This window comes from Nannospalax galili, unplaced genomic scaffold (assembly GCF_000622305.1).
Source record: "Nannospalax galili isolate Female #2095 unplaced genomic scaffold, S.galili_v1.0 scaffold529, whole genome shotgun sequence".
In the NCBI taxonomy this organism is placed as follows: domain Eukaryota; kingdom Metazoa; phylum Chordata; class Mammalia; order Rodentia; family Spalacidae; genus Nannospalax; species Nannospalax galili.
Window position 1 is genome coordinate 1451761 of NW_008360309.1, and position 22782 is coordinate 1474542.

The 22782-nt window shown below is 58.0% G+C and overlaps 2 protein-coding genes across 9 annotated transcripts in view; both read right to left on the bottom strand.

Moving 5' to 3' along the window:
- Nucleotides 1–7729, bottom strand: part of Pik3r2 (phosphoinositide-3-kinase regulatory subunit 2) — a 10157-nt gene extending 2428 nt beyond the window's left edge. The window contains exons 1-13 of one of the 2 annotated variants that reach the window (XM_017795982.2): nucleotides 7578–7729; nucleotides 6870–6974; nucleotides 5509–6221; nucleotides 3567–3659; nucleotides 3320–3370; nucleotides 2994–3125; nucleotides 2703–2898; nucleotides 1398–1483; nucleotides 1107–1215; nucleotides 914–1012; nucleotides 659–839; nucleotides 442–567; nucleotides 103–245 (exon numbers count right to left, since the gene is read on the bottom strand). In XM_017795982.2, the coding sequence (XP_017651471.1) occupies nucleotides 103–245; nucleotides 442–567; nucleotides 659–839; nucleotides 914–1012; nucleotides 1107–1215; nucleotides 1398–1483; nucleotides 2703–2898; nucleotides 2994–3125; nucleotides 3320–3370; nucleotides 3567–3659; nucleotides 5509–5836 (1544 nt within the window). In that variant the 5' untranslated portion in view covers nucleotides 5837–6221; nucleotides 6870–6974; nucleotides 7578–7729. The remainder of the gene's footprint in view (nucleotides 1–102; nucleotides 246–441; nucleotides 568–658; nucleotides 840–913; nucleotides 1013–1106; nucleotides 1216–1397; nucleotides 1484–2702; nucleotides 2899–2993; nucleotides 3126–3319; nucleotides 3371–3566; nucleotides 3660–5508; nucleotides 6222–6869; nucleotides 6975–7577) is intronic. The other variant, XM_008824565.3, reaches the window with a different exon arrangement.
- Nucleotides 7730–9037: 1308 nt separating this feature from the next.
- Nucleotides 9038–22782, bottom strand: part of Mast3 (microtubule associated serine/threonine kinase 3) — a 32118-nt gene continuing 18373 nt past the window's right edge. For 6 of the 7 annotated variants that reach the window (XM_017795971.2, XM_008824566.3, XM_029559328.1 and 3 more), the window contains 23 exons: nucleotides 22159–22237; nucleotides 21660–21817; nucleotides 20783–20858; nucleotides 20183–20392; nucleotides 19488–19589; nucleotides 19257–19389; nucleotides 18539–18609; nucleotides 18153–18238; nucleotides 17872–18080; nucleotides 17462–17600; nucleotides 16410–16542; nucleotides 16162–16327; nucleotides 15780–15881; nucleotides 15295–15417; nucleotides 14704–14816; nucleotides 14102–14235; nucleotides 13428–13666; nucleotides 13024–13221; nucleotides 12541–12767; nucleotides 12120–12242; nucleotides 11805–11935; nucleotides 11438–11619; nucleotides 9038–11153 (listed from right to left, as the gene is read on the bottom strand). In XM_017795971.2, coding sequence (XP_017651460.1) covers nucleotides 10618–11153; nucleotides 11438–11619; nucleotides 11805–11935; nucleotides 12120–12242; nucleotides 12541–12767; nucleotides 13024–13221; nucleotides 13428–13666; nucleotides 14102–14235; nucleotides 14704–14816; nucleotides 15295–15417; nucleotides 15780–15881; nucleotides 16162–16327; nucleotides 16410–16542; nucleotides 17462–17600; nucleotides 17872–18080; nucleotides 18153–18238; nucleotides 18539–18609; nucleotides 19257–19389; nucleotides 19488–19589; nucleotides 20183–20392; nucleotides 20783–20858; nucleotides 21660–21817; nucleotides 22159–22237 — 3670 coding nt within the window. In that variant the 3' untranslated portion in view covers nucleotides 9038–10617. The remainder of the gene's footprint in view (nucleotides 11154–11437; nucleotides 11620–11804; nucleotides 11936–12119; nucleotides 12243–12540; nucleotides 12768–13023; nucleotides 13222–13427; nucleotides 13667–14101; nucleotides 14236–14703; nucleotides 14817–15294; nucleotides 15418–15779; nucleotides 15882–16161; nucleotides 16328–16409; nucleotides 16543–17461; nucleotides 17601–17871; nucleotides 18081–18152; nucleotides 18239–18538; nucleotides 18610–19256; nucleotides 19390–19487; nucleotides 19590–20182; nucleotides 20393–20782; nucleotides 20859–21659; nucleotides 21818–22158; nucleotides 22238–22782) is intronic. The other variant, XM_017795972.2, reaches the window with a different exon arrangement.

Sequence of the window (22782 nt, forward strand, 5' to 3'; positions counted from 1 at the left end):
CCCCCCTGCCTCCCGCCCCCCCCCCCCGCATCTCCCTCTCGTTCTCCCCTCCCCCCTGCATCACCTCGCTCCTCCCTGCCCCCTGCCCCCCGCTCCCCCCACCTCTGCATCTCCTTCTCATTGCCCTCCCGTCGGAAGCGGTCCAGATACTGCCTGCTGCACTTCTCCTGTGTCTGGCCTTGTTCTTCAAAGATCTTGATGGTTTCATTGAAGGCTTCGATGGCTGTGCGCTTCATCTGCAGTTCCTGCAAGTGGGGGTGATCTCAGTGCCTCCCCAAAAGTCCCTCATGAGGAGTGAAGGCTGATCTGGCTCGTGCCCCCCACTGGAAGTGCTCAGTCAGCTCCTGTCCAGCCTTCAGAACCCCTGCTCCCAGAGCCCGCCCCTCCCTCTCCATGGGGGACACCTGGGCAGCCCAGAGCTGTCTTGCTGGAGTTGGGCACCTGGGAGGTACGCGTGTACTCCTCGTACAGCTGGTCGTACTCTCGGCTCTTGTCCTGGTACTGCTGGTGGTACACTTTGAGCTGGGCCCCCACTGCCTCCACGCTGTCCTCTTTCACCACCTGGTCCTGGGGACATGGGGTTGAAGGATCAGGAGGGTTCCTGGGAAACCCAGGCCCAGCCCAATGCTGCCCACCTGGGCATGGATGCAATTCGGACCTGCTGGTACTTGGACACGGGGTAGAGGAGGCGAGTGTCCAGCTTGGCGTTATACTGTGCCAGTGACTCATGGCGATAGTGGGAGATCAGCTCTACCACCGAGCCGAAGGTGAGGGGCTCCGAGAAGCCGTAGTGTCCATCACGGTGGAAGACCTTAATCAATTTATTGTTACCACCTTTCCTGCAGTGGGGAGGACTGGTCAGCATCCAAAGGAGACCCGAGACCCAACCCAGGCTGCCCATGGGGACTGTCACCTGAGTGTGAGTGTGTACTCTCCATGGATCTTACTGGATGCGTCTCGGACCAGGAAGGTGCCATCGGGTGTGTCCCGGAGCTTCTCATTGACTTCTTCCCTGTGGGACAGGGAGCACGGAGTCACTGACCTGGAGGCCTGCTCCCCACTCCATATGCACACATATGGACCACATTCTGCCCCAGTGAGCCTACCTGGAGATGTCCCCCCAGTACCACTCCGCATCCTGTAGAGACAGCGGGCTCCCTCCATTGGCCAGGCCTGTGGGCGTTGGCTTTGCCTTAGAGGGCTTAGGTGGCAGTGCTGGGAAAGAAAACAAGCACATATTAAACTGCCACAAAGAGCAAGCACACATTAAATACCAAGCACATACTGCTGCAAAAAAATAAGCACACATTAAGCACTAACTGTATACTATTGCCAGCAGATCCTGGAGGGCTGTCCACCAAAGAAAACTCAAGTCAGTAATGAAAGAGGGCTGTCACCTGGGGGCGCGGCCTCCTGTTCATCCACGTGCTCTTGTAGCAGTTTCTCCACCAGCAGTTCAGGGAAGTCAGGGTTCGGCTCACTCCTGGGGGAAAGTGGGGGCGGTCGAGGCCAAGTAGGGGCCACTGTGCCATGCACTCAATCCCATGCGCACAGACACGGGGCAGGAGGTGCAGAAGACACTGTTAGCAGTGTTGGAGAGACTGAGTTCTGGTGAGGTACATACAGCAAGCACTCTGTGCTCATAATATGAGAAAAAAGTGATGTAATATCTGGGTGGCATGGGTAGAATGTGTGGGAACTAGCCTTGCAACCCTCAGATCTGAGCACCTCCTCATCTTGGTGTCCAGACCCTGTAGCCCTGGTCCCCACATGCTAAACAGACCATTACCATTCAGCTCAGTTGCCATCCTTCACACCCCCTTTGTGCTGCCCCTCAGCTGTGGCCAAGCCTACTAAGATGCAGCAATGCTCACCTTAAAAACCACACCCCACCAAGGAATCTTTCCTGACCAGCCCACCTTAAAGTCTCATCCCTCCCTCTAAGGCCCCTGACCCCATTCACTAAACTGTGACCACACCCACCAGAAGAGCCCCATCCCTCTTCCTTGGGCTCAATCCTGCCCACCCAGGGCAGCATCCATCTTAAAACCTGCCCCTGTGCACGTCTTTAATCCAGCACTCAGGAGGCAGAGGCAGGCAAATCTCTGTGAGTTCGAGGCCAGCCTGGTCTACGAAGTGAGTTCCAGGCCGGCTGGGACTACAGGGAGACCCTGTCTCAAAAGACAAAACAAACCGGGCATGGTGGCACACACCTGCAGTCCCAGCACTTGGGAGGCAGAGGCAGGCGGATGTCTGTGAGTTCAAGGCCAGCCTGGTCTACATAGTGAGTTCCAGAACAGCTGGGGCCACAGGGAGACCCTGCTTCAAAAAAAGACAAAAAAAAACCCCCACAAAAAACAAAACCCTGCCCCTCCTCCCCGCTTTAGTCCCAGCACTCGGCAGGCAGAGGCAGGTGGATCTCTGTGAGTTCCAGGCCAGTCTGGTCTATGTATCGAGTTCCAGGCCACCTGGGGCTACAGGGAGACCCTTCCTCAAAACACAAAAGAAAACACACCCTACTTTGTACTGGCTCAGCCCCGCCCTCATCTGGGGTCCCGCCCCCTGAAGCCCCGCCCCTTACTTTCTCTCCTGCGGCAACATCCAGTGGACTCTGACCATGCTCCAGCTCCGCAGGGGGGCAGGCCTTTCCTCTCCCACAGCCCCGCCCCGTTTCCCTCCGTCACAGGCCCTGCCCCGCTCACCCCTCAGCGGCCCCTGGTGGCAGGGCGCGCAGTAGCAGAGGCCCGAAGGCTAGAGCCAGTGCATGAACAGCAGGCCCAGGGGCGGGCGCTCTCCGCACCAGGCGGCCCAGGTGCTGCAGCAGGAACCGCAGCGTCAGTGCCGGGTGCAGCGGCAGCGTTGGGGGTTCCAGCACCAGTCCCACGGGCCCAGCAGCTTCTGCAGGCACACAGACATATGGGGCTGGTTGGCCACGCCGGTGACCACCCACCCACTGCCCTGTCCACTCCTCACCCAGCTCCTCCTAATCTCACCCCGCAGTGCCCGATGTGCCTCCGCCACAGCCTCAGGGGTCACCAGGGCCGTAGGTAAGGCCAGCAGGAAGCCCTTCACAGCGTCTGCCAAGGCCACAGGCTCCCAGTGCTCCACATCACTCAGGGACCAGTCTGCAGGTGTGGGTGTGGGAGGGTCAGTCCACATGGGAGGGAGAAAAGTCCACGTGGGAGGGGGGTCAGTCCACATGGGGGTGGTCAGTCTAGGTGCGGAGAGGATCAGACCATGTAGGGAGGGGGTCAGTCCACCCAGGCCCAGCCTTCCAGGGCAACCCAGCCTCCAGAGGGAAGCAAGCAGAGCCCCTCACCTGTCCTGGGCACAGGCAGTTCTGGCCTGTAGTAGCACTCACTGTCCAGCCCTGGAGGGGACAGGGACACACTGCCTCAACAGAGGTCACAGGACCCAGCCCACCTTTCCATGTCCCTGGGAGTCACCCCTTCCCCCAGTCAACTTGGAAGCACCACAACCAGGTGCACCCTCATCTCAGAGACCAGGATGGCCCTGGGATGGCAGAGGTGAGCAGAACTCAGGGACCACAGCCAGGTGGACCTTACCTGTTTGCTCAATGGCCTCTGCCAGCTTCACCAGGATGGGGGGTGCTGGGTCAGGAGGAGAGAACTGTTCCCGAAGGTCTGGGAGTATGAGGCCTGTGAAGAAGGGATAGGACCTTAGTCCCCAGCCCCTCTCTGCCAACTAGACTCAGCTTGTGCCAATGCTGGGCACCTGGAGGCCACAGGACCAGGAAGAGGCTGTGTGCTGAGTTAGTGGGAATCTAACACACTTGAGTGAAACAGTGCCCGCCCCCAAAACACATGTGAACACAGGTCTTCATGGCACATGTCCATCATCAGAGCACTCTGGTGGAGGCAGAAGGATGGCTGGGTCCAGGCCAGTCTGGGCTATACAGCAAGACCCTGTTTCCCCAAGCAAAATAGCTGCAGAGACAGCTTCTGTCCTGGGCTGTATGACATCTGGAGGAGCCCTGGAACAGAGACAAGCAAGGACTGCCACCTCCACTACCCTGAACTCCTGGTCTTTGGACACCACATGGCCTGTGAAACGCAGAGCAGGTTTCAGCTCTGCTATAGCACCCTGTGCAGCCCTGTACAGGGCTCATCCTCTCTGGGCTTCAAACTTCAAAAGAAACAGACATGTGGCAGTATCTTTTCCTTTTCTCTTTTATGAGGCAGGGTCTTGCTATGTAGCCCAGGCTGACCTCAAACCAGAAGCAATTCTGCCTTGACCTCTGGGCACTGGGATGGTGTTTCCCACAGAGCCTGGCTTTGAACCCCCACCACCGAGGCTCAGCTCCCTTCCAGCAGCCCCCTGGAGTCCTTTGTACACAGGTGTCCAACAGCAGGGCTCTGACCCCCGGCAGGGACGCCCCGGCAAGGAGCTGAAGCAAGCCAGGGCCTGCGGGGCCTCTGAGTGGAGGGCCAGAAGGCAGTTCCAGCTGGAGACAGGCCCAGCTGCATGGAAAATGAGGAAAAAAACAAAACAAAACTGAAATGCAAGACAGGGAGGTGGGCGGTGTCTGGGCTGCAGAAGGGCAAAGGCCTCACTTTGAGAGATACAGGTGATGTACAGTTCCAGGCCTGCATCTTAGGCTAAAGCTCTAAACCCACCAGGACTTAGAGGTGCTGCCCTTGCCGGTGGGGAAACTAAGGCTGCAGAGGGCTGGTCACAGTCCTTAGGGTTTGAGGGTAAGGCTGGGTGTGTGTGGTGGCTGGACCCTGGCCAGGCAGGGGAGGGAGGCGCCTGTTACCCTGGGCAGCAACAGGCTCTGGCCAGGAGCCCAGATGGATGGGGCCGCCTGCAGCTCTCCCTGGCCAGGCTTGGGCTCCTGGGACGCCAGATGCTGCGTGGCTTGTGGCTCAAGCCAGCCTCCCAGGTTCTGGCCTTACTGGGGAACCCACCCTGCGGGATACAGAGTCTCGCCATGTAGCCATGGAACTCTGGGTGATCCTCCTGCCTCATCGTCTGTGAATCTTCACAGGGGCCTGTGGGGTCCTCGATCCCCACCCTGCTGCATCCCACCTTCTTAGGGTTTTCAGCTTTGTTTTTGAAGCTTGGTAAAAACAGGGTTAGAAAGCAGGGATCCATAAAGAACCCTTATGCACCCTGCAGGAGGAAACTATCGGTCTAACAAACACTCTCACATGCCTCTCAAGCTGTCCTGCTCCATGCCTTCCCCTTCATTCAGCCTGCCTGCTAGCTGGGCCCTGAAACCTGCTGGCTTCTGCCTCAGGGCATTCGCTGTGCATGCTGCCCTGGGGGCCCTCCACCCTCAGCAACTCCACAGTTGTTACTGAGGTGAGAAGTTCTCACTTCCTGAACAAGTAGCTGACCCAGGCCCTGTGTCCCAGGCAGAGTTCAACCCACACAACAGTCTTCCCATACAGGCAGCCCATAAATAACCCCACAGTCTTCCTGTCCATTCACTGAGAAGAGACTGAGGGTCCAAGAGGACCTTCCCTTTCCAAGTCATCTGCTCACCTGACTCGGAGGACCCATCCAGGGGTCTAGCAGGCAGTGGACGGGGGCCTCGGGGCCTTGGGCCTGGTCGAGCCAGAGCCACAGGCCCCAGGAACTCCACATATGTCCCGGGGAAGTCCCCCCGCTGCCGGGTGCGCTCATTGAAGCCGGGCATCCAGCCCACGTTGTGCGGGCAACGCTCCCCACCATCTGCCACGCCCAGCGCCTGTAGGGCTGCACGGCTCACCACCAGCAAGTCTCCCGGCAGTAGCTCCAGGTCGTCAGGCCGCTCCCGGCGGAATGGGTACAGAGCCCGGTACTGGAAGCCCTCTGCTCCGGCCATGGCCATTCCTGGTGGGATCTGGGCAGTCACCTGTCTTCGGGGGGCTCCAGAGGCCCCATGGGGTGGAGTGACCCCACTTGATGGACTCTGGGCTTGCCAATCTCTATATCCCAGACTCACAGGTGACCTCAGGGGCCGCTCATGCCTGGCAGGCCATCACTACAGGTCTCCAGTCACTTAGTCAACTGTACAAAGGCCCTCGTGGTGGAGTGTTCTCAGATCACCTGGCCTGCGTTCCCCATCAGATGGCTGGGCCAGGGCTGGGTCACTTGGTCATGAGGTGGGTCGTGGGTGCCTGAGGTGGCTGGCTCTTCAGGCTGCACCAGATGCCAGGTGAGGAAACAGAAATGAAGGCCATAGGCTGCTACCATGCTCAGCCGAGGATGCCAACCTAGAGGACAGGGTAGGCTCAGCCAGGCCCTGACACAGCTAGGGCTCCCAGAACCCTGGTAACTTGGGCTTGCTCCCTGCCCTACTCTGGGTCCAGTTTCCCTATCTGTGTAGGATGCACTACAGCCTTCCTTTGGGGTCCCTGGGAGCAGAGCTCTTCATGGTCCATGTCAGGGGAAACAAGCTGGGAGCTCTTTGGAGGGCCCCTCAGAGGACCAGAAGGAAGCCAAGCTTAATTTAAACGCAGATTCATGAAAGTTCAAGATCAAGGCAGAAACAAAGGCAGGATGTGTGGCCACTTAGACTCAGCAGATAGGGTGCCATGGGGCTTGGAGGACTTCAGGGGACACCAAGAAGGGGTGAAGCCAGATGGGCAGAGGGGAAAGGGATGGAGGAGGAGGTGCAGGGGAGAGGCTCTCCCCAAGAGCCAAAGCATGGATTCCAGTCCAAGAGGAGGGAACACTGTTCCCTGCAGGGAAGGGATGCAGCAGAGTGCAGGGGTGTCCTCGGGAGGTGCAAGGGAGAGAGGCTGGGTGAAGAGCCAGACAGCAGCTTAGCATCGCAGTAGGATGCGGAGCCAGATGGGAGAAGAGTTCGACACCTCCACGGTGGACTGCAGGGTGATGCCCACCCCATCCCCGTCAGGTACCCTAGTCTGGATCTCCATGCTAGTTCGATCTCTTGTGCATCCTCGTGAGGGTGACAGGTCCTTATGTAGGAACCGGATGCCCTGGGCGGACAGACGGATCCATCCCTGCAAGAGGCCGGATCGTTGGAAGTGGCTTACAGGGGTGCAGTGCAGGTCGCTTTCAGAAAGCCGCCATCCGACAGGAGCCAGCGTGCCAAGGGGAGGGTCTGGGCTTCACTCCCAGGTTCCAGGCACCGGAGCAGGTACCCCGGTGGGGCTAGGGACTTTATGGTCCAGGGTGCCAGCGGTAACTCGCTTTCTGGGTCTTTGTGCCCTACATTCTACAGGTGGGGAAACTGAGGCGCAGGGAGGCGTTGTCTAAGAAGCCTGCCTGTCCACCCCTGCGCTGTGCACTTCTGCATACGCGGGGGGGGGGGGGTGCCGCGGAACCCCGAATGCAAAAGGTGAAGGTGCGGGCAGCACGCACAGAGGGCGTGCTCACGCATACACACTGCCGGGACCTGTGCACCCCGAAGCCCCCTGGGGCACCGAAAGTGGCCAGACCCCGGGGTTGTACCCCTCAGCTCGACGCTCGGGTACGGGCCGGGGGCCTCCCGAGCTCCGGGACTCCGTTTCCGTCGCACGGGCTGCACAGCCCCGCGCTCAGCCCGCCCTAGTTCCCCGAGTGCCCCCGCGCTCCTCGTGTCCCCGCCGCCGCGATCGACTTACCCGGTTGCGGCCGTCGCCGCCACCGCCACGGCCACCGCCACGGCCACCGCCACCGCTGCCGCGGGATCCCTGCGTCAGCCGCCGTAGCCGAGGTTCCGAGCAACCAGGCCCGCCTCCGGCGGAAATAGCCGAGCGCATTCGGGCCGAGAGGGCGGTCCTTCCACTCCTCATGCCGAGGCGGAGCCTGGAGCCTGAAGGCCGAAGGACGCAGGAATGCTTCCGGAAGTAGCCGAGCGTACTCCCGCGGGAACGGTCGAGTGTGTCCGGAAACAGCCGAGCGAAACCGGGTCTGGAGAGCGTTACCTGGGAACGAGGCTCGGCTGGACAGAGATGCCCGAGTGTTTCCGGAAACAGTCGAGCGCAACCGGGTCTGAGAATTCAGACTCCGAAGCTAGACTCGGCAGAATTCAGAGACTCCCGACCGATTCCGGAAATAGCCGAACAGGATCGCGCGGGATTGGCTCTAGGGAGGACGCTGGAAGACCCCAGAGGGTATCCGAATGCGTTGGTCTCTAGAGGCCTTGAGGATTTACGCCCGGAAGCCACCAACAGCTTCCGGAAAGTGCTGAAGCACGTCCGGTTCCACGGGACAATTGAAGCGGCAAACCCCTTAGGAAGCCCGCGGAAGGCAAAGGTTTTGCCATGGCAACCTTCAGCGTCCGGAAACAGCCGGTGTTTCTGACCCGGCACGCGCGAGAATGTGCTGGCCAAAGGCCGGAAGTGCGATTGTTTCCGGAAATAGTTAAAACACTCGGAGCCGGGGAGCGGGCTTGGGGGTAAGAGCAATTCTGACTGGCTAGAGCTCCGGGAATAGCCGATGGCGTGGAGTTCGACTGAGAGGCTCAAATCCCTCAGCCCAAAGCAAAGCCCGGGAGAGAAAATGTAGAAAGATGGATTTATTTACTCATCTTTTGAGACAGGGTTTCAGTCTGTAGCCCAGGCTGGCCTGGAACTCGCAGCCATCATCCTGTCCGAACCTCCCGAGAGTTGGGCTGGCAGAGATGGCGAGTTAACAGCTCCAGGCAATGCCTGAACATGCCGGTTTGGTTTTTGTGGGGTTTTTTTGACAGGGTCTCCCTAGTCCTACCCCACCTGGAAGTGACTTTGTGAACCAGGCAGGCCTTGCTCTCTGAGATCCGCCTCCCTCTGCCTTCTGAGGGCTGTGATTGAAGGCGTGAGCTACCACGCCCGGCATTAGTCTTTTTATTTTTTGAGACAGGATCTCATTATGAGCCCAGGTTGGCCTCACTACCTTCTCCCGAGTGCTGGGATCCACCGTGCCTTGAGATGGAATTTGGCTTGGTTGCCCTGGGTGGTCTAGAACCGGGCCTCCTGGGCAGCTAGGAGATAGCCTGGCCTTGCCTGGTGTTTTAGCAAACTCCTATGCAGCCTTCAAAACCCACTTCCAATGATGACAGTCTCTCCCACCCTCCATCCCCTCACAAATGCACACACTAGGCTTCATGGTCATGAGGGCATTTATTCAAAGCCAGCTCCAGGATGGACGGAGGGCTAGTCATGCACAGCCTTGGCCTTCCCTCCACCCAGGCAGCTCTGGCTGGGGGAATCAGGAAGGGTGCAAAGCAGGCTGGAGTGCCTGAAATCCCCTCACCAAGTGGGCACAGCCAGGTCACCAAGCACCCACAACCCACTGCTGGGGCACCTGAGAGACAGCCTGGTCTCACACCAGTTCATTCATTCAAGCTCCCCTGATGACAGTGCCCACAGCAGGGCCAAGCAGCAGCTCTAAGCTGTGGTGCTCATTGAGCCATTGTTAGAGGAACCTCTGGCCTTGCTGGATCCTGGCTGCTCGGACCACACTGTGCCAAGGCTGGCAGCCAGGAGAAGTGCTCCAGTCATTGGGATTAGTACTGTAAACAGAGACAGCTCAGAAACAGTGGGAAAGACTCTCCCAGATCCACACATCAAAGCCTGGGTGCAGGTTCGCCCCTCCCCTCAGCTGGATTCTCTCTGGACTTCATCTCAGGGAGGCTTTGACACCCAGAGAGAGACCACACTGCAGTCTGGGCCTTGCTTTTCTTGGTACCAAACACACAGAACCTGTCACAGTGGACACATTTTTTTCTGGGTTTTGTGTGTGTGGTGCTGGAGATCAGACGTGGTACTCACACATGCTGGGCAAGTGCTCTGCTCCTGAGCTATGCTCAAACCCCACAGTAGACACACCTCTCCTGCCTTGATGGTGTCCCTTGAGTCTGTGCCTCCCAAAGGGTCAGACCCCTTGCAAAGTAGGCAGCCCCTCTGCCTCAATCTGGTGAACTCTTATTGAGCCATTAAAACCCTTGCTCCCTTGCTGGGCGTGGTGGCACGTGCCTTTGATCCCAGCACTCAGGAGGCAGAGGCAGGCGGATCTCTGTGAGTTCAAGGCCAGCCTGGTCTGCATAGTGAGTTCCAGGACAGCTGGGGTTACAGAGAGACCCTGTCTCAAAAAGACCAAACAAACAAAAACCCTTGCTCCCACATCTTCTCCAAGCTGAAGGATGCAGGATCAAAGACAGACTGGGCTCAGAAAAGAGAGATGATCCTCACAATTGAGTCTGATTGGGCTTGTGATCCTCCTGCCTCAGCCTCCAGTGCTGTGATCACAGGCGTGCACCAACGTGCACTGCTTCCTAATCCTGTGCAAACTAGGCCCACTGTGTTCTTTGACGAGGTATCAGACTGGGAATGGGGCACACACAACAGAAAGACAACAGCACAGAGACTTGCCCAAAGTGCTTCCATCTAGACCCAGAGAACAGGGTTTGCACCCCGCCAGCCCAGCCCAGGCCATGGCCTCACCAGGGCGGTGCAGCCTGGCTATTGCTTATAAAAAGTAATAAATTAGTTGCAAGGGCCTGCTATTTACAACACCCCGCCCCCAGCCCGTCCTGCAAGGGTCCCAGAGCAGAATACCAGGGAGTCCTGTGTTCACCCTCCCTCCTGGTAGCCTCTTGCCTGCCAGGTATCCTGGGCTGACAGCTGTGACCCACCAAGCCAAGATGTTACAAAGGACGCAGCACAAGGGAGCGAGGTGGCGCTAGTCTTTTGTGCCTGGCCCTGGGGCTCCTGGTGAGGCCTCAGCGCTTTGCACTGTGATCTGCACGGCAATCCGAGGCACGAGGCGCTGTGGCCCAGGCTCCTCGTCGAAGCTCACCTCCTGCACAGCCTCCTGCTTCTTGAAGGAGTCTCGGCGCTCAGATAGATGCAGCCTCCTCATGATGACCAGCTCAGCCTCTGGCCCCCGGCTGTGTCTCCCTCCGTCCCCCTCCAGCCGCTCACTAGTACCAAGGCCCAACTTGTCGGCTGACTGGCCCCGGCGCAGCTTTGGGGACCGGGCAGGCATGGGAATGTGCCCTGGCAGAGGTGATGGTGAGCGGGGCGGGGCTGTGGGCATCATTGGGCAGGCCAGTGGGGACGGCGGAATGCTGCTGGTAGACTTGCGGCGGCCACTTTTGTGACGAGGGGGCCCGAGCTTGGCAGCCAGGCCGTGTAGTGAGCTGGGGCGGGTGTGGCCAGCAGCTGGAGAGGCAGGACTGCTAGAACTCGGGGATACACTGGGTGGGGACGCTGTATCTGTAGGCAATAGGTATGGATCAATGTCCCTATCCTGGGGGCTGGGCCTTGAGCTGACAGAACTTGCTAGAGCCCACCCACACCCCGGTGTTCAAATGGCCTAGATCTGATGAACTACCTACTCACCGTCAAAGCCCTCATTTACCCCTCCTTCCTAGTCTTCCCTGCCTAGGGTGACCCAGGCTGCCCTAAAACTTGCTATATAGCCCAGGCTGGCCTGCAGCTCCTGAGCCTCCTGCCTACACACTCTAAGTGCCCAGATGACAAGCTGAGTGCCCACCCACCTGCAGTGGCATCAGGAGCCGGGCTGCGGCAAGGTGTGGTGGGACTGGGGGACAGGCTGTGGGTAGGCGAGCCTGGGAGGCTCTCGCTGGACGACAGAGAGTGCTGCAGACCAGAGGAAAAGCTGCGGCTGGTGTGCAGCATGGACGAGGGCTTGGACATCTTCTTAAACAGTGACTTCCGCCTGGCGATGGGAGGACAAGGTGAGAGTGGGGACAGGGTGACAGTTTGAGAGGTGGGGTGCAAGTGGGGAGTGGAGTACAGGGTGAGAGGCAGGGTACAGGTGAGGGTGGGGTGGGGTGGTGTGTGCGGTGACACTGTGAGAGGCCGGGGTGCATGGGAAGCCCCAGCACTGTCCTTGCAGCTCACCGGTCCTCCCGCCGACGGCTGCGCTTGCTCCTTCTAGCCATGCGGCCTTTGGTGACGTTCTTCCTTGCTGGCCCCACCTTGATGGATGTATTCTCCAGCGCTGTGGTGCGCAGGGAGATCTTGGTACCACTCTGTGGGGTAACAAGTAACATCACGGGAGTCCCATCCCACACCTACCCAGCTGTCCACCCCCTTTTCATCCCTGTCCCCTCCTTACTCCCTCCCTCCCACGGAGCATGCCTACAGGGTCTCTGACCCCCAAGGTGCAGTTGCCTGTCCTAGTCTGGGGTGCAGGGAGGGGGCGGGGGGCTGTACCTTTAGCAGCAGCTGCACCACGTCGGTGTGCACGAGGCCCAAGACCGACTCTCCATTGACGTGTGTGATGAGGTCCCCTGCACGCAGGCCAGCCTCCTGTGCCGGGCTCCCCTCCTCCACACTCTGTGGACACAGCACAATGCGTCAGGGACCCCAGATCAGTGTGCAGATGGGAGGAACCTGGGACGTGGATCTGGCCAGCTACTGCCTCATTTTCCCTCCTCTAAGTAAGGTTATGCTACAGAGTAGGCTCAGTCCTTGTCTACCAGTACCTGACATCTAACTCCCCCCCAAAGCCAACAGTAATAGAGAACAAGGGCTGAATGTGGCCCTAGGCCCCATGCTGCCTCCCAGGAGGGGCCTGGCTAGGATTTAAGCCCAGGGCTCACCATCCCCAGGCATGCCATGTCCTCCCACTTACCCAGACCACATGGTGCACGGCATACACGTCACTGTCACCCATGTAGACACGGATGGCTCGCAGGCTGAAGCCGAACTTCTTGCCTGAGCTGTGGATGACGATGGGGGGTCGAAGGCTACCACACACGGGCGATGGGTCCCGGCTGGGCGAGGAGTCTCGGGACGAGGGATTGGAAGGCAGTGAGTGTGGAGACAGGGGGCTCATGAGGGGGCCCCCGCTACCATCATCTGTGGGGGGTAAGAGCGACACTCATCATGGGTTCCGGCGGGGCACCTTTCTCCCCCAACAGTGGCCGTGCTATCTGCTTGGCATTCCTGGCTGTGCATAGTGCAGGAAACACAGGTCTTTGCACATGCCATATCTAACAGGACCCATTTCCCTGCTCCCTACAGCACCTCCCCAATCCTGGAGGATAGCACGGCAGGCCCAGCTCTCCAGTGGGCTGTGATGGTTAAAGTGACCAGGGACAAACAAGGACGCTACCTGTTGTGATGATGAGGGACAGTGCTGACACAGAGGCTGACTTAGGCACACGTCCCCCGCTGCCTCCAGGGGAGGCCCGGGACTTCTCAGGGCCCCCGAGACGACGGCCCCGCCCAGCATCTAGGGGCCAAGGAGTTGAGTGCCTGGCACCAGTGCTGTTACTTCGGAGGCGGGCATGGCTGAGGAGGGCTGTGTCTGCTGTGAGGACAGGTGAGGTCAGCTTGACCCACCCTCTATCTCACCCCAGGCTCCCCATCCTAACATGAACCGAGGCTGTGGGCTTCTTGGATGTGTGAGGCTGCCTCTTTATCTTAAAAGGTTTGTTAGCTCTGGAGAATCTCCTATTCATCTTCAAAACCCATCTCAGAAATACCCCCCGAAATTCCTCCCTGGGCCCCGCCTACCAGAAAGGTTGCAGAGTTTGGGTGTCACTGGGATGGTGGGTGGTGGGGCATCAGGCTCCCCAAGGATGAAGACAGGCTTCTTGGGGTCGGCAGGGCTGGGGCCCGCTCCCTCATCCTCAGATGAAAAGGCAAACTTGGGCATTGTGTCCAGACTGATGGTATTTAACAAAGATGGGCTAGGGCCACGGTCAGGCTGTGAGGATGATTGACAGGAGGAGGCTGAGGTCCAGGACCTCATCCTGCAGGGGGAGGAGTTGTATCACTCATTCAGCTACACCTCCTAAGTCCCAGCCTGGACAACCAGGCAACACAGAGCACAAATGCCAGATACAGGTTGGTGAGTTCCCTATGCCTGCCTGGAGAACTCCTATTAAACCTAAAAGCTCAGCTTCTAGCTCCTGCCTTCCAGGCCACATTGATCCTGTTGAGTCTGAGTTTGCTAGCCAAATGCATTCTGGACAGAGGGAAACCTGCAGGGCAGAGCCTAGCAGCATGGTAGAGCCTAGCAGCTTTATGTTGCATGCTTATAGACATAAAACAAAGGGAGGTTGTCAGTGGCCTCCTATGTTTGACTCTTTTCTACAAGGCCGCTGGGAAGCTCCTTCAACAATGGATTTTTGTCTCTCCAATTCTCAGCAGGCCGGGCTCTCCCTAAACCCCCTCAGTCTGCCTACCGGAGGTCAGTGCTCAGTCGGCGGCCATTCTCCCCCTCGCTGCGCTCCCACTCTTCCTCTTGGTCCTCGCTGAAGCTCCTCTCCACGAAGGTGGGGGTGGGCTGGACAGCCAGGAACTCAGAGCTGCTATAGACCTGGGAGGAGAGTATAAAAAATGGCAGACATGGTGGCACATTCATTACCCAGCTGAGACAGGAGGATGGGCTACAGAGCATGACCCCGCTTCAAAAACCAAACTAGCTGGGCATGGTGGCGCATGCCTTGAATCCCAGCACACGGGAGGCAAAGGCAGGCAGATCTCTGAGATCCAGGCCAGCCTGGTCTACATAGTGAGTTCAGGCCAGCTGTGGCTACAGGGAGACCCTGACTCAAAATGACCAAAAACCAGCCAGGCGTGGTGGCTCACACCTTTAATCCCAGCACTTGGGAGGCAGAGGCAGGCGGATCTCTGTGAGTTCAAGCCCAGCCTGGTCTACATAGCAAGTTCCAGGCCAGCTGGGGTTACAGGGAGACCAAAAACCAAAACTAAAGATAATGCAGAGCTGGCCAGTCAGGCACAGATCTCAGGGTTCCCTGTGCTGGCACTTCACTCCCAGACCTACCTTGCTGAAGCGGTGGGAACAGGAGGAGAACTGGGGTATCTCTGCCGAGGACTCCTCATCATTAGTCTCATCGTCCTCCTCTGAGCCCAGGTGGCGGTAACGCTCAGAGCGTGCTGCAGAGAAAGGGGACAGGCTGGGGTCGCAAGACACACAGAGGGGACCCAGGGCTAAGAGGATTGTTCGGCCAGTACAGGTGCCCTGAGGGGGACCCCTGGCAGGTAATGGCAGCCATAGAAGGCTGGGGATGGCATGTATCACAGACTGAACCCCTAGCACATCCCCCAAAGCTGTGTGGCAATGGCATGAGTACATGTACTTGGCTCTGAACCTCGGTTTCCTCACCCTTGAAATGGGCCATCTAGTATGAGGTAAACGTTGAGTCTCCAATGTGAATTATAGTCCTTTACAGAAGAGGAGACAGATGAACAGAGAGGACCTCTGTCAGGCACTGTGGTCTGGAGGCAGGCCGTAAACAGGGCACTGACTCATTCTGTGTCTGGGAGCCCCAAATAGAGAGTGGACGCTTTTGTGCCTCCAAGCAGTGTTTCTGGTGGTAGTAAAGCACCAGAGCCATCCTGGGTCCTCACTTACTATCAAAGTAGCTGGTGTCGTCCTCGGCTTCAAGCTGTGGGACAAACTCCGCCTTATGTCGCAGGAGCCCAGCCCAGTCCAGGGCCAGGAAGAAGGGGTGCTGCTTTACCTCATGGGTACCACCTGTGGACAGACTGGCTGAGCCCTGTGGCCCTCCACTCCATACCCCCCTGCGCACTAGATGGGAGACCAGGAAATGTGGGCTCCAAAACCAAAAATGAGCTACTGGGCTGAAGCCTAGAGAGAGCTGGGCTGGGACACCAACTAACGGTGACTGAGGGGTCCTCTGGTCTGGGTCCTCAGCTTAGCACAGGCCCTGGTGACTTCAGGGACTCATGGATGTCCCCCACCTCAGAGTTCCATGTGAGCACCAGTCACAACTACTTCGTACAATCATGTGAGTCTCTAACTCCTATGTACCCTATAAACCCCAGCTCCCGAGTTCCCCCTCCACATGGTTTTCTTCATTAATGTTGTGGCCTCACCGGTCCCCAGGCGGTCCATTGGGCTCTGGCGCAGCAGCCGGGTGATGAGGTCCTGGGCATCGGGTGGGAGGGCCTCATCTCCTTCTGGCCACATGATCTCATCTGAAATAAAAGGGAGAGATGAGGGTGGGATGCCCTTTCCCACACCTTTCACAGAGTCCCGAAGCCCTGCAGCCCCTGGAAGTCCATCTCCAGGTCTCTGCCCACTCTGCCCCTCACAGGAGGCCTTGCATCCCTCCATGGCATCCACTTGTTCCTATGGGCTGTCACCTAACTGAGGTCTCAGAGTCCCCACCCTACCAACACATCCCCTCTAAGAGTGGAGCCATGGCCTAAGTCCTTGTGGGGCCAAGACTGGAACCTGGTCCCAGGGGACACGTACCACTGATCACCTGCCCAAACAGCTCCTCAGGGGTGTCCCCAAAGAATGGCACGCAGCCCACCAAGAACTCGTAGAGGATGATGCCCATAGCCCACCAGTCCACTGGCTTTCCATAGCCCTGTCGGAAGATCACCTCAGGTGCAATGTACTCGGGGGTTCCGCACACCTATGTGGAATGGGGAAACTGAGACCCAGCTGGGGTGGGGAGGAGAGGTGCGTCAAGAGTCATGCCCTGGGGAGCCCCGCACCTGCTTGTCCACGAACTCTCGGGCGTCCTTCTCGATGTGACCCTCGTACAGGTTGGTAGTCATGCTCATGAGCCCAATCTTTGACAGGCCAAAGTCTGTCAGCTTGATGTGGCCCAGGGAGGTGATGAGCAGGCTATGAGCAAGGTCAAGATGCTCAGGTCATTAGCCAAAGGTACAAACACCCACTGTGTACCCTCTGCCCTGTATGCCTACAAGGTGCCACACCCACCCACTGAAGATACCTATTAGAAAATTGTATCTGTACCAAAACGTGTACTTAAATTTTTTTTTCATGTAGCCCAGTCTGCCCTCAAATTTACTCTGTAGCCTAGCCCATGCTGACTTTGAACTCCTGATCCTCCTGCCTCAGTCTCCCTAACTGCTGGGATGACAGGTGTGCATCACCATGTCCAGCTAGAACTTCATATATTTATCCACCTTGTTAACAATTTCTTAGAAAGCTCATTTTCTTTTTTCTTTTTTTGGTTTTTTTGAGACAGGATTTCCCTGTAGCCCCACCTGGCCTGGAACTCATTATGCAGACCAGGCTGGCCTTAAACTCACAGAAATCCACCTGCCTCTGCCTCCTGAGTGCTGGGATTAAAGGCTAGAAAGCTCATTTTCTATACTCATTGTTTAGTTATTCATTTATCTAGCACCTCCTGCATGTCTAGGCTCCATTAAGAAGCAATTCTTTTTGTCTACTTTATGCATACTGTTCCAGCTCCACAAAGTAGCAAGCACCAAGGCTGTATACAACAGGTACCAAATGTGTGTGCTGAGCTGAGAGCAAACTGCACCAGGATCTGTTCTCCTCCCACATGCTCCTGCTTCACAAACAGATGGTGCTAAATAAATGAGTGGCTCTTTCCTCAAAACAGGTAGTCAATGTATGCACCTGCCCCGCTTTCCTGTCAGGAGGGGCTGGGGATGCCAATGCCCCCTGGCCCTGCCTCTGGTCGTCTCCCCCCGCCCCGCCCTGGTCCCACCACGGTCCCGCCCCTCACCCCACACACCCTGTCTTCTCCCCCTGGTCCCGCCCCTCCCCTCACTTGTCAGGCTTGAGGTCCCTGTGCACGATTCCGTAGTTGTGCAAGTACTCCAGCGCCAGCACAGTCTCTGCAAAGTACATGCGCGCCATGTCCACAGGCAGGGGGCCCATGTTCTTGAGGAGCGTGGCGCAGTCACCACCTGTGTGAGGGGCACCTGTCAGGGGCACCTCTGTAGCTCCCTGGGGGACTTGTGGGGACCCTGTCTACTGCAGCTCACTAGCAGGGCAGCACTCTTAGCTACACCAACCCTGTTGGAAGCCTGGGTGAGGCTCTACCCAGCCCTCCCCACTGCTGCACCTTCCTTCCCAAGATGTCTGTCCATCCTGCCTCCAGCCACCAGGGTGCATTCCATCTTTGGGCCCATGGCTGGGCTTTCCCAGGGTGGACCAGCACTGCAGTGGGGTGCGCACCTTCCACGTACTCCATGACCATGCATAGGTGGCGGCGGGTCTCAAAGGAACAGAACATGCCGACCACAAAGGGGTTCTCGGCAAAGGTCAGGATGTCACGCTCCACAAACACCTGCTGCACCTGGTTCCGCAGGATCAGGTTGTGCTTGTTGATCTTCTTGATGGCAAAGCGCTGCCGGGTGTCTCGGTGTCGCACCAGGTAGACAGCCCTGTGGGGAGCAGCACACTAGGCGGCTGTGCTTTGACCGCCTCAGGACCACCCCCCCGCCCCGGGGACTCACCCATAGGCCCCATTGCTGATGAGTTTGATGGTCTCGAAGTCACTCTCACATGGCTTCCTCCGAGAAGGGCAACCCAGGGCTCGGCCCTAGGGGACAGAGGCACTTGAAGTCTGCCCTGCTGCCTGTCCCCAGATGCAAGCTGAGGGTCTCACTGACTGATGTCACTTTCTCTCCCCAGTGCCTAAGCCTGGCAACTCCTACACGTGCTTCAGCACCCACCTTTTCAATGCCCCTTTCAGTCTAGCCTAGACCCAGTGACCTCCAGCAGCCCAATGCTGGCACCTTCCCCCAAATCGCACATTTATTAAGCACCTACCACCCAAAACTTCAGCAGTCAGCCCTCTTTAAGGCACCCAGAAAAAGGCAAGATAGGACCTCACGCCAACCTTGTCAGTGACCTCTGGGGACTCTGGTGCTGGAGGCTGGCCCTCGTCCAGGTCACGGAGGGGCACAATCTCTGTTAGAGGAGAGAAGAGTCTTTTTGGTTTTATTTGCTATTTGTTTAATTAATTAATTAATTAATTAATTATTTTTATGTGTGTGAGTGCACTGCCTACATATATGTAAGTGCATCAGTGTATTAATATGGTGCCCATGCAGGCCAGAAGGTGTCAGATCCCCTGGAACTGGAGTTATAGATGGTATTAGCCACCATAAGGGAGCTGGGAACTGAACCTGGGTCCTCTGTAAGAGCAGCCAGTGTAACCCCTGAACCATCTCTCTAGCCTGTTTTTTTGGTTTTTTGACAGGGTCAGGCTATATAGGCCAGTAAAGAAAGAACTAAAAGGAACCTTCTAGAAAAGCTGATGGCTCAAGACTCTGGGCCTCACTCTCCACATATTCTTCAGCCTGGGTGCAATTCAGGACAGTTTCCAGTATTCCCCACCCCAGAGCATGGTAAAGAACAACGCCAAGGGAGCCTCAGCCAACTGACCCCAAGACATGAGCCTGAGACCCACACAGAGCCCCAAGGTAAGGGGGTCTTAGGTTCAAATCCAGGTTCTCTCTGTTCTGAGTGCAATTCACCTTGGGGTGACAAGGCCAGAGCCACAAAGGGAGAGGACAGTGTGGTTCCAGCCTGTTTCCCAGTTGGCCCTACCACACCTTCCAGAGGGTCCTTGGCCAGGCCCAGCTGGCGGATGATGTAGCGGGGAAGGTCGGTCTTGACACCTTGGTCCTCCCGGGCTTGACCCTCAGCCGCCTCCAGCAGGTGGTAGAACTCCTCGGGGTCAAACTCCTGTTGGGGGCAGGTAGTGAGATCTCCTGAGAGGCCAATCCCAGGTCTTCGGAACCCCAGGACTCCCACATTGTCTGCCATCCCCCCACAGTACTCACTAGACACTCTAGCAGCCTGGCAGGCCTCGCTATGATGATGAGCAGTTTGCGCACCAGCTGCACGATGAAGCCCACCTCCTCACTGTCTGAGCGCTCCAGAGCCTGCGAGGTTGGGTGGCAGTAGGATGGGGCTCAGCAAGACCCTGCCCACAGGGGTGGCCCCACCCACAGGTAGGTCCAGCACCACCCAGGCCCATCCACTTGTGGAGACAACACCACCCACAGGGACACCAGAGAGGGTGACTCCATCCCAGGCCCACCCATGTAGGTGTGGCGCTAAACAAGACCCCACCTTCCTCATGAGTGGCTCCACCCATGATGGGTGGGTCCCTTCCCTGGCCCCACCCACAGACAGCAGCTCTCCAAGCTCCACCCAGAAGCAGCCCTGCTTCCAGCTACAGGTGACCAAGCAGGGATTGGCAAGGGTGCAGAGGTCCACAGAGGTCAGGGGTGCAGTGGTAGGCAGGGCCCCCACCCAGAAGACAGTACATGTGATGGGGGCATGGCTTTACACGCAGACTCCCCCCCCCCACACACCTGGGTGGTAGGCATGGCAACCCGTACCTAGGCCCTGCCCAAGGCTTTGCACAGACCTGCCCCAAGTGTGTACACACAACAGGCCATGCCCACCTAGGTGTGGTCTGGACCCTCTCTGCCCTTGTGGGGGTGACCTCTTGAGCCCCGCCCCTACGCACATCCTGCAGTAGCCTCTCCAGCTTGTCCTGCATCTCCAGGAAGTAGTGTGAGGTCACCAGTGCCTCGCCTGACTTGGCCAAGCAGTCCCGTGCCAGCTCCACAATCTGGTGGTGGATGAAGCCCAGGACCCCATCTGCTAGTGCCAGGCGGCCACCAGGGGTAAAGGCAGCCAGGAAATCCTGTAGCCGCCCCTCCATTTGTGCAGTGGCCTGTGGGAGGGCAGAGGTGAGTTGTGTACAGGAGAGGGGTGGGGAAAGGCAGAGTGAGTACAGGAGAGAGGGCAAGGCAGGGAAACAGTGAGTGACAGGAGTGGGTCAGCAGCAGCTGGCAGGCAAGACTTGACTGGAGAGTTGGAGCTAAGTCAGTGATAGGGCTATGGTGACTGACAGGTGCCACTTGATGAGAGGGTGGGGCTATGGTGACTGACAGCAAGGCAGGGTCTGGCTACAGGGCAGGACTGGGCGGCCAAGGGGCAGAAAGTTCAGGAGAGGCAGGGCCTGGCCAGTGCACAGGAGAGCAGGAGAGGTCAGAGAGAGACAAGGGGCACAGCCACAGACAGGGACAGACAAAACCATCTATAAGCAACAGGCACAGCCCACCTTGGGGAATCGTTCTCGGTACACGTGGTTCATCATCACAATCTCATTGTCGAAGGTTCCTGATGTGCGCCCCGGGCTGAAAGAGGATGGGAAGAGGTGTGTGACATGGGAGGAAGTGAGTGATGTGAGGAGGTGAGTGATGGGAGGAGGGTGAGTGATGGGAGGAGGTGAGTGATGGGAGGAGGGCGAGTGATGGGAGGAGGGCGAGTAATGGGAGGAGGGTGTGTGATGGGAGGAGGGGAGGGATGGGAGGAGGGTGAGTGATGGGAGGAGGGGGAGGGATGGGAGGGGGGTGAGTGATGGGAGGAGGGTGAGCGATGGGAGGAGGGTGAGTGATGGGAGGAGGTGTGTGATGGGAGAAGGTGAGTGATGGGAGGAGGGCGAGTGATGGGAGGAGGGCGAGTAATGGGAGGAGGGTGTGTGATGGGAGGAGGTGAGTGATGGGAGGAGGGTGAGTGATGAGAGGAGGTGAGTGACGGGAGGAGGGTGAGTGATGGGAGGAGGTGAGTGATGGGAGGAGGTGAGTGATGGGAGGAGGTGTGTGATGGGAGAAGGTGAGTGATGGGAGGAGGGCGAGTGATGGGAGGAGGTGAGTGATGGGAGGAGGTGAGTGATGGGAGGAGGGGAGTGATGGGAGGAGGGCGAGTGATGGGAGGAGGTGAGTGATGGGAGGAGGTGTGTGATGGGAGAAGGTGAGTGATGGGAGGAGGGCGAGTGATGGGAGGAGGGTGTGTGATGGGAGGAGGTGAGTGATGGGAAGAGGGTAAGTGATGGGAGGAGGGTGAGTGATGGGAGGAGGTGTGTGATGGGAGGTGTGTGATGGGAGGAGGGTGAGTGATGGGAGGAGGGCGTGTGACAGGAGGTGGCCAAGGCCCACCTGAGGCTGCGGGATCGGGGGCGCAGGCGTGGTGATCGGCCACCGTCTTCATCCACCACGCTCTCGGAGCTGCGGAAGTGCTTGGACAGGAAGTGCAACTCGTCTGCAGTGGGCTGGAAGGGAAGCTGGTGCAGCCGTTCCCGGGAGGATGAGCTTGACTGGGAAAGAGGATAGATGTCAGGTCATGGCCAAGATCCTGGCCCCACCCTGCTCAGCCCTTTCTAGGACTGGGCCATCCCAGGTTACATTTCTGCTGCCATCTCCTATGGCTTCTCAAAATCCCACTCAGCAGCCTTCCCTAGAAGCCCTCACTGCCTAGAGTCCTCCATCATCCTAGATCTGACCATGACTTCACAGGATAGAGAGGTCTGGGGGATCTGTGGGGTCAAAGCTACATCTTTCCAGGTACCCACACACTCACAACAGGACATGGAGGGGACAGCCACACTGTCTAGCACCCCACCCTAGCCCATCCACCGCCTGGGGGAGCTGTAAGTACCGAGACCGTGGAGCTGGGCGTGTTGGTTCCATAGCCAGAAGACGGCAGAGAAGCCAGAGACCATCTTCTGCCATCAGCCCTGGAGTAAGATGGGACAGGTGGGAAGGGCCACTCTGTGGCTTGCAGGGACTCAGGGCAGTTGGTGTACTGGCAGATTCCAGTTCCACTGGACCAAAACCCTGGAGGCATCAGTCCTCAGCATCTTCAAGCCCACCCTGGAGCCACACATGCCACTGAAGCTTTGGCTTGTCCACTGTCACTGCTGGGGGACAGGCCAGCTGCCCCCAACAACCCAAGGACACCCCAAGGGCCAGGATTCAGCCTTCCATTACCAGGTACAGCCTCAGCCCCAAGACAGGGCACTGCATACAGCAGATGCTCAATACATGTTGGTGAGTGAATGAGTGTAAGTTAAGGCTGGGGCACACCACTTCAGCTCCTGATTGGTGAGGGAGTGAGTTTGTTAGCGATTCTTGCATCCAGCTATGGCCCCTCTTCCCTCTGAGGACTCTCAAGTACCTGTCACCGTGACAGAGGTGGCTGCAGATGGCATGTGTGTGTGTGTGCCAGGGCAGAAGCCACAAGAAGAGACCACCACCAGGTGACCAGGCAGGAAGGAGGGGA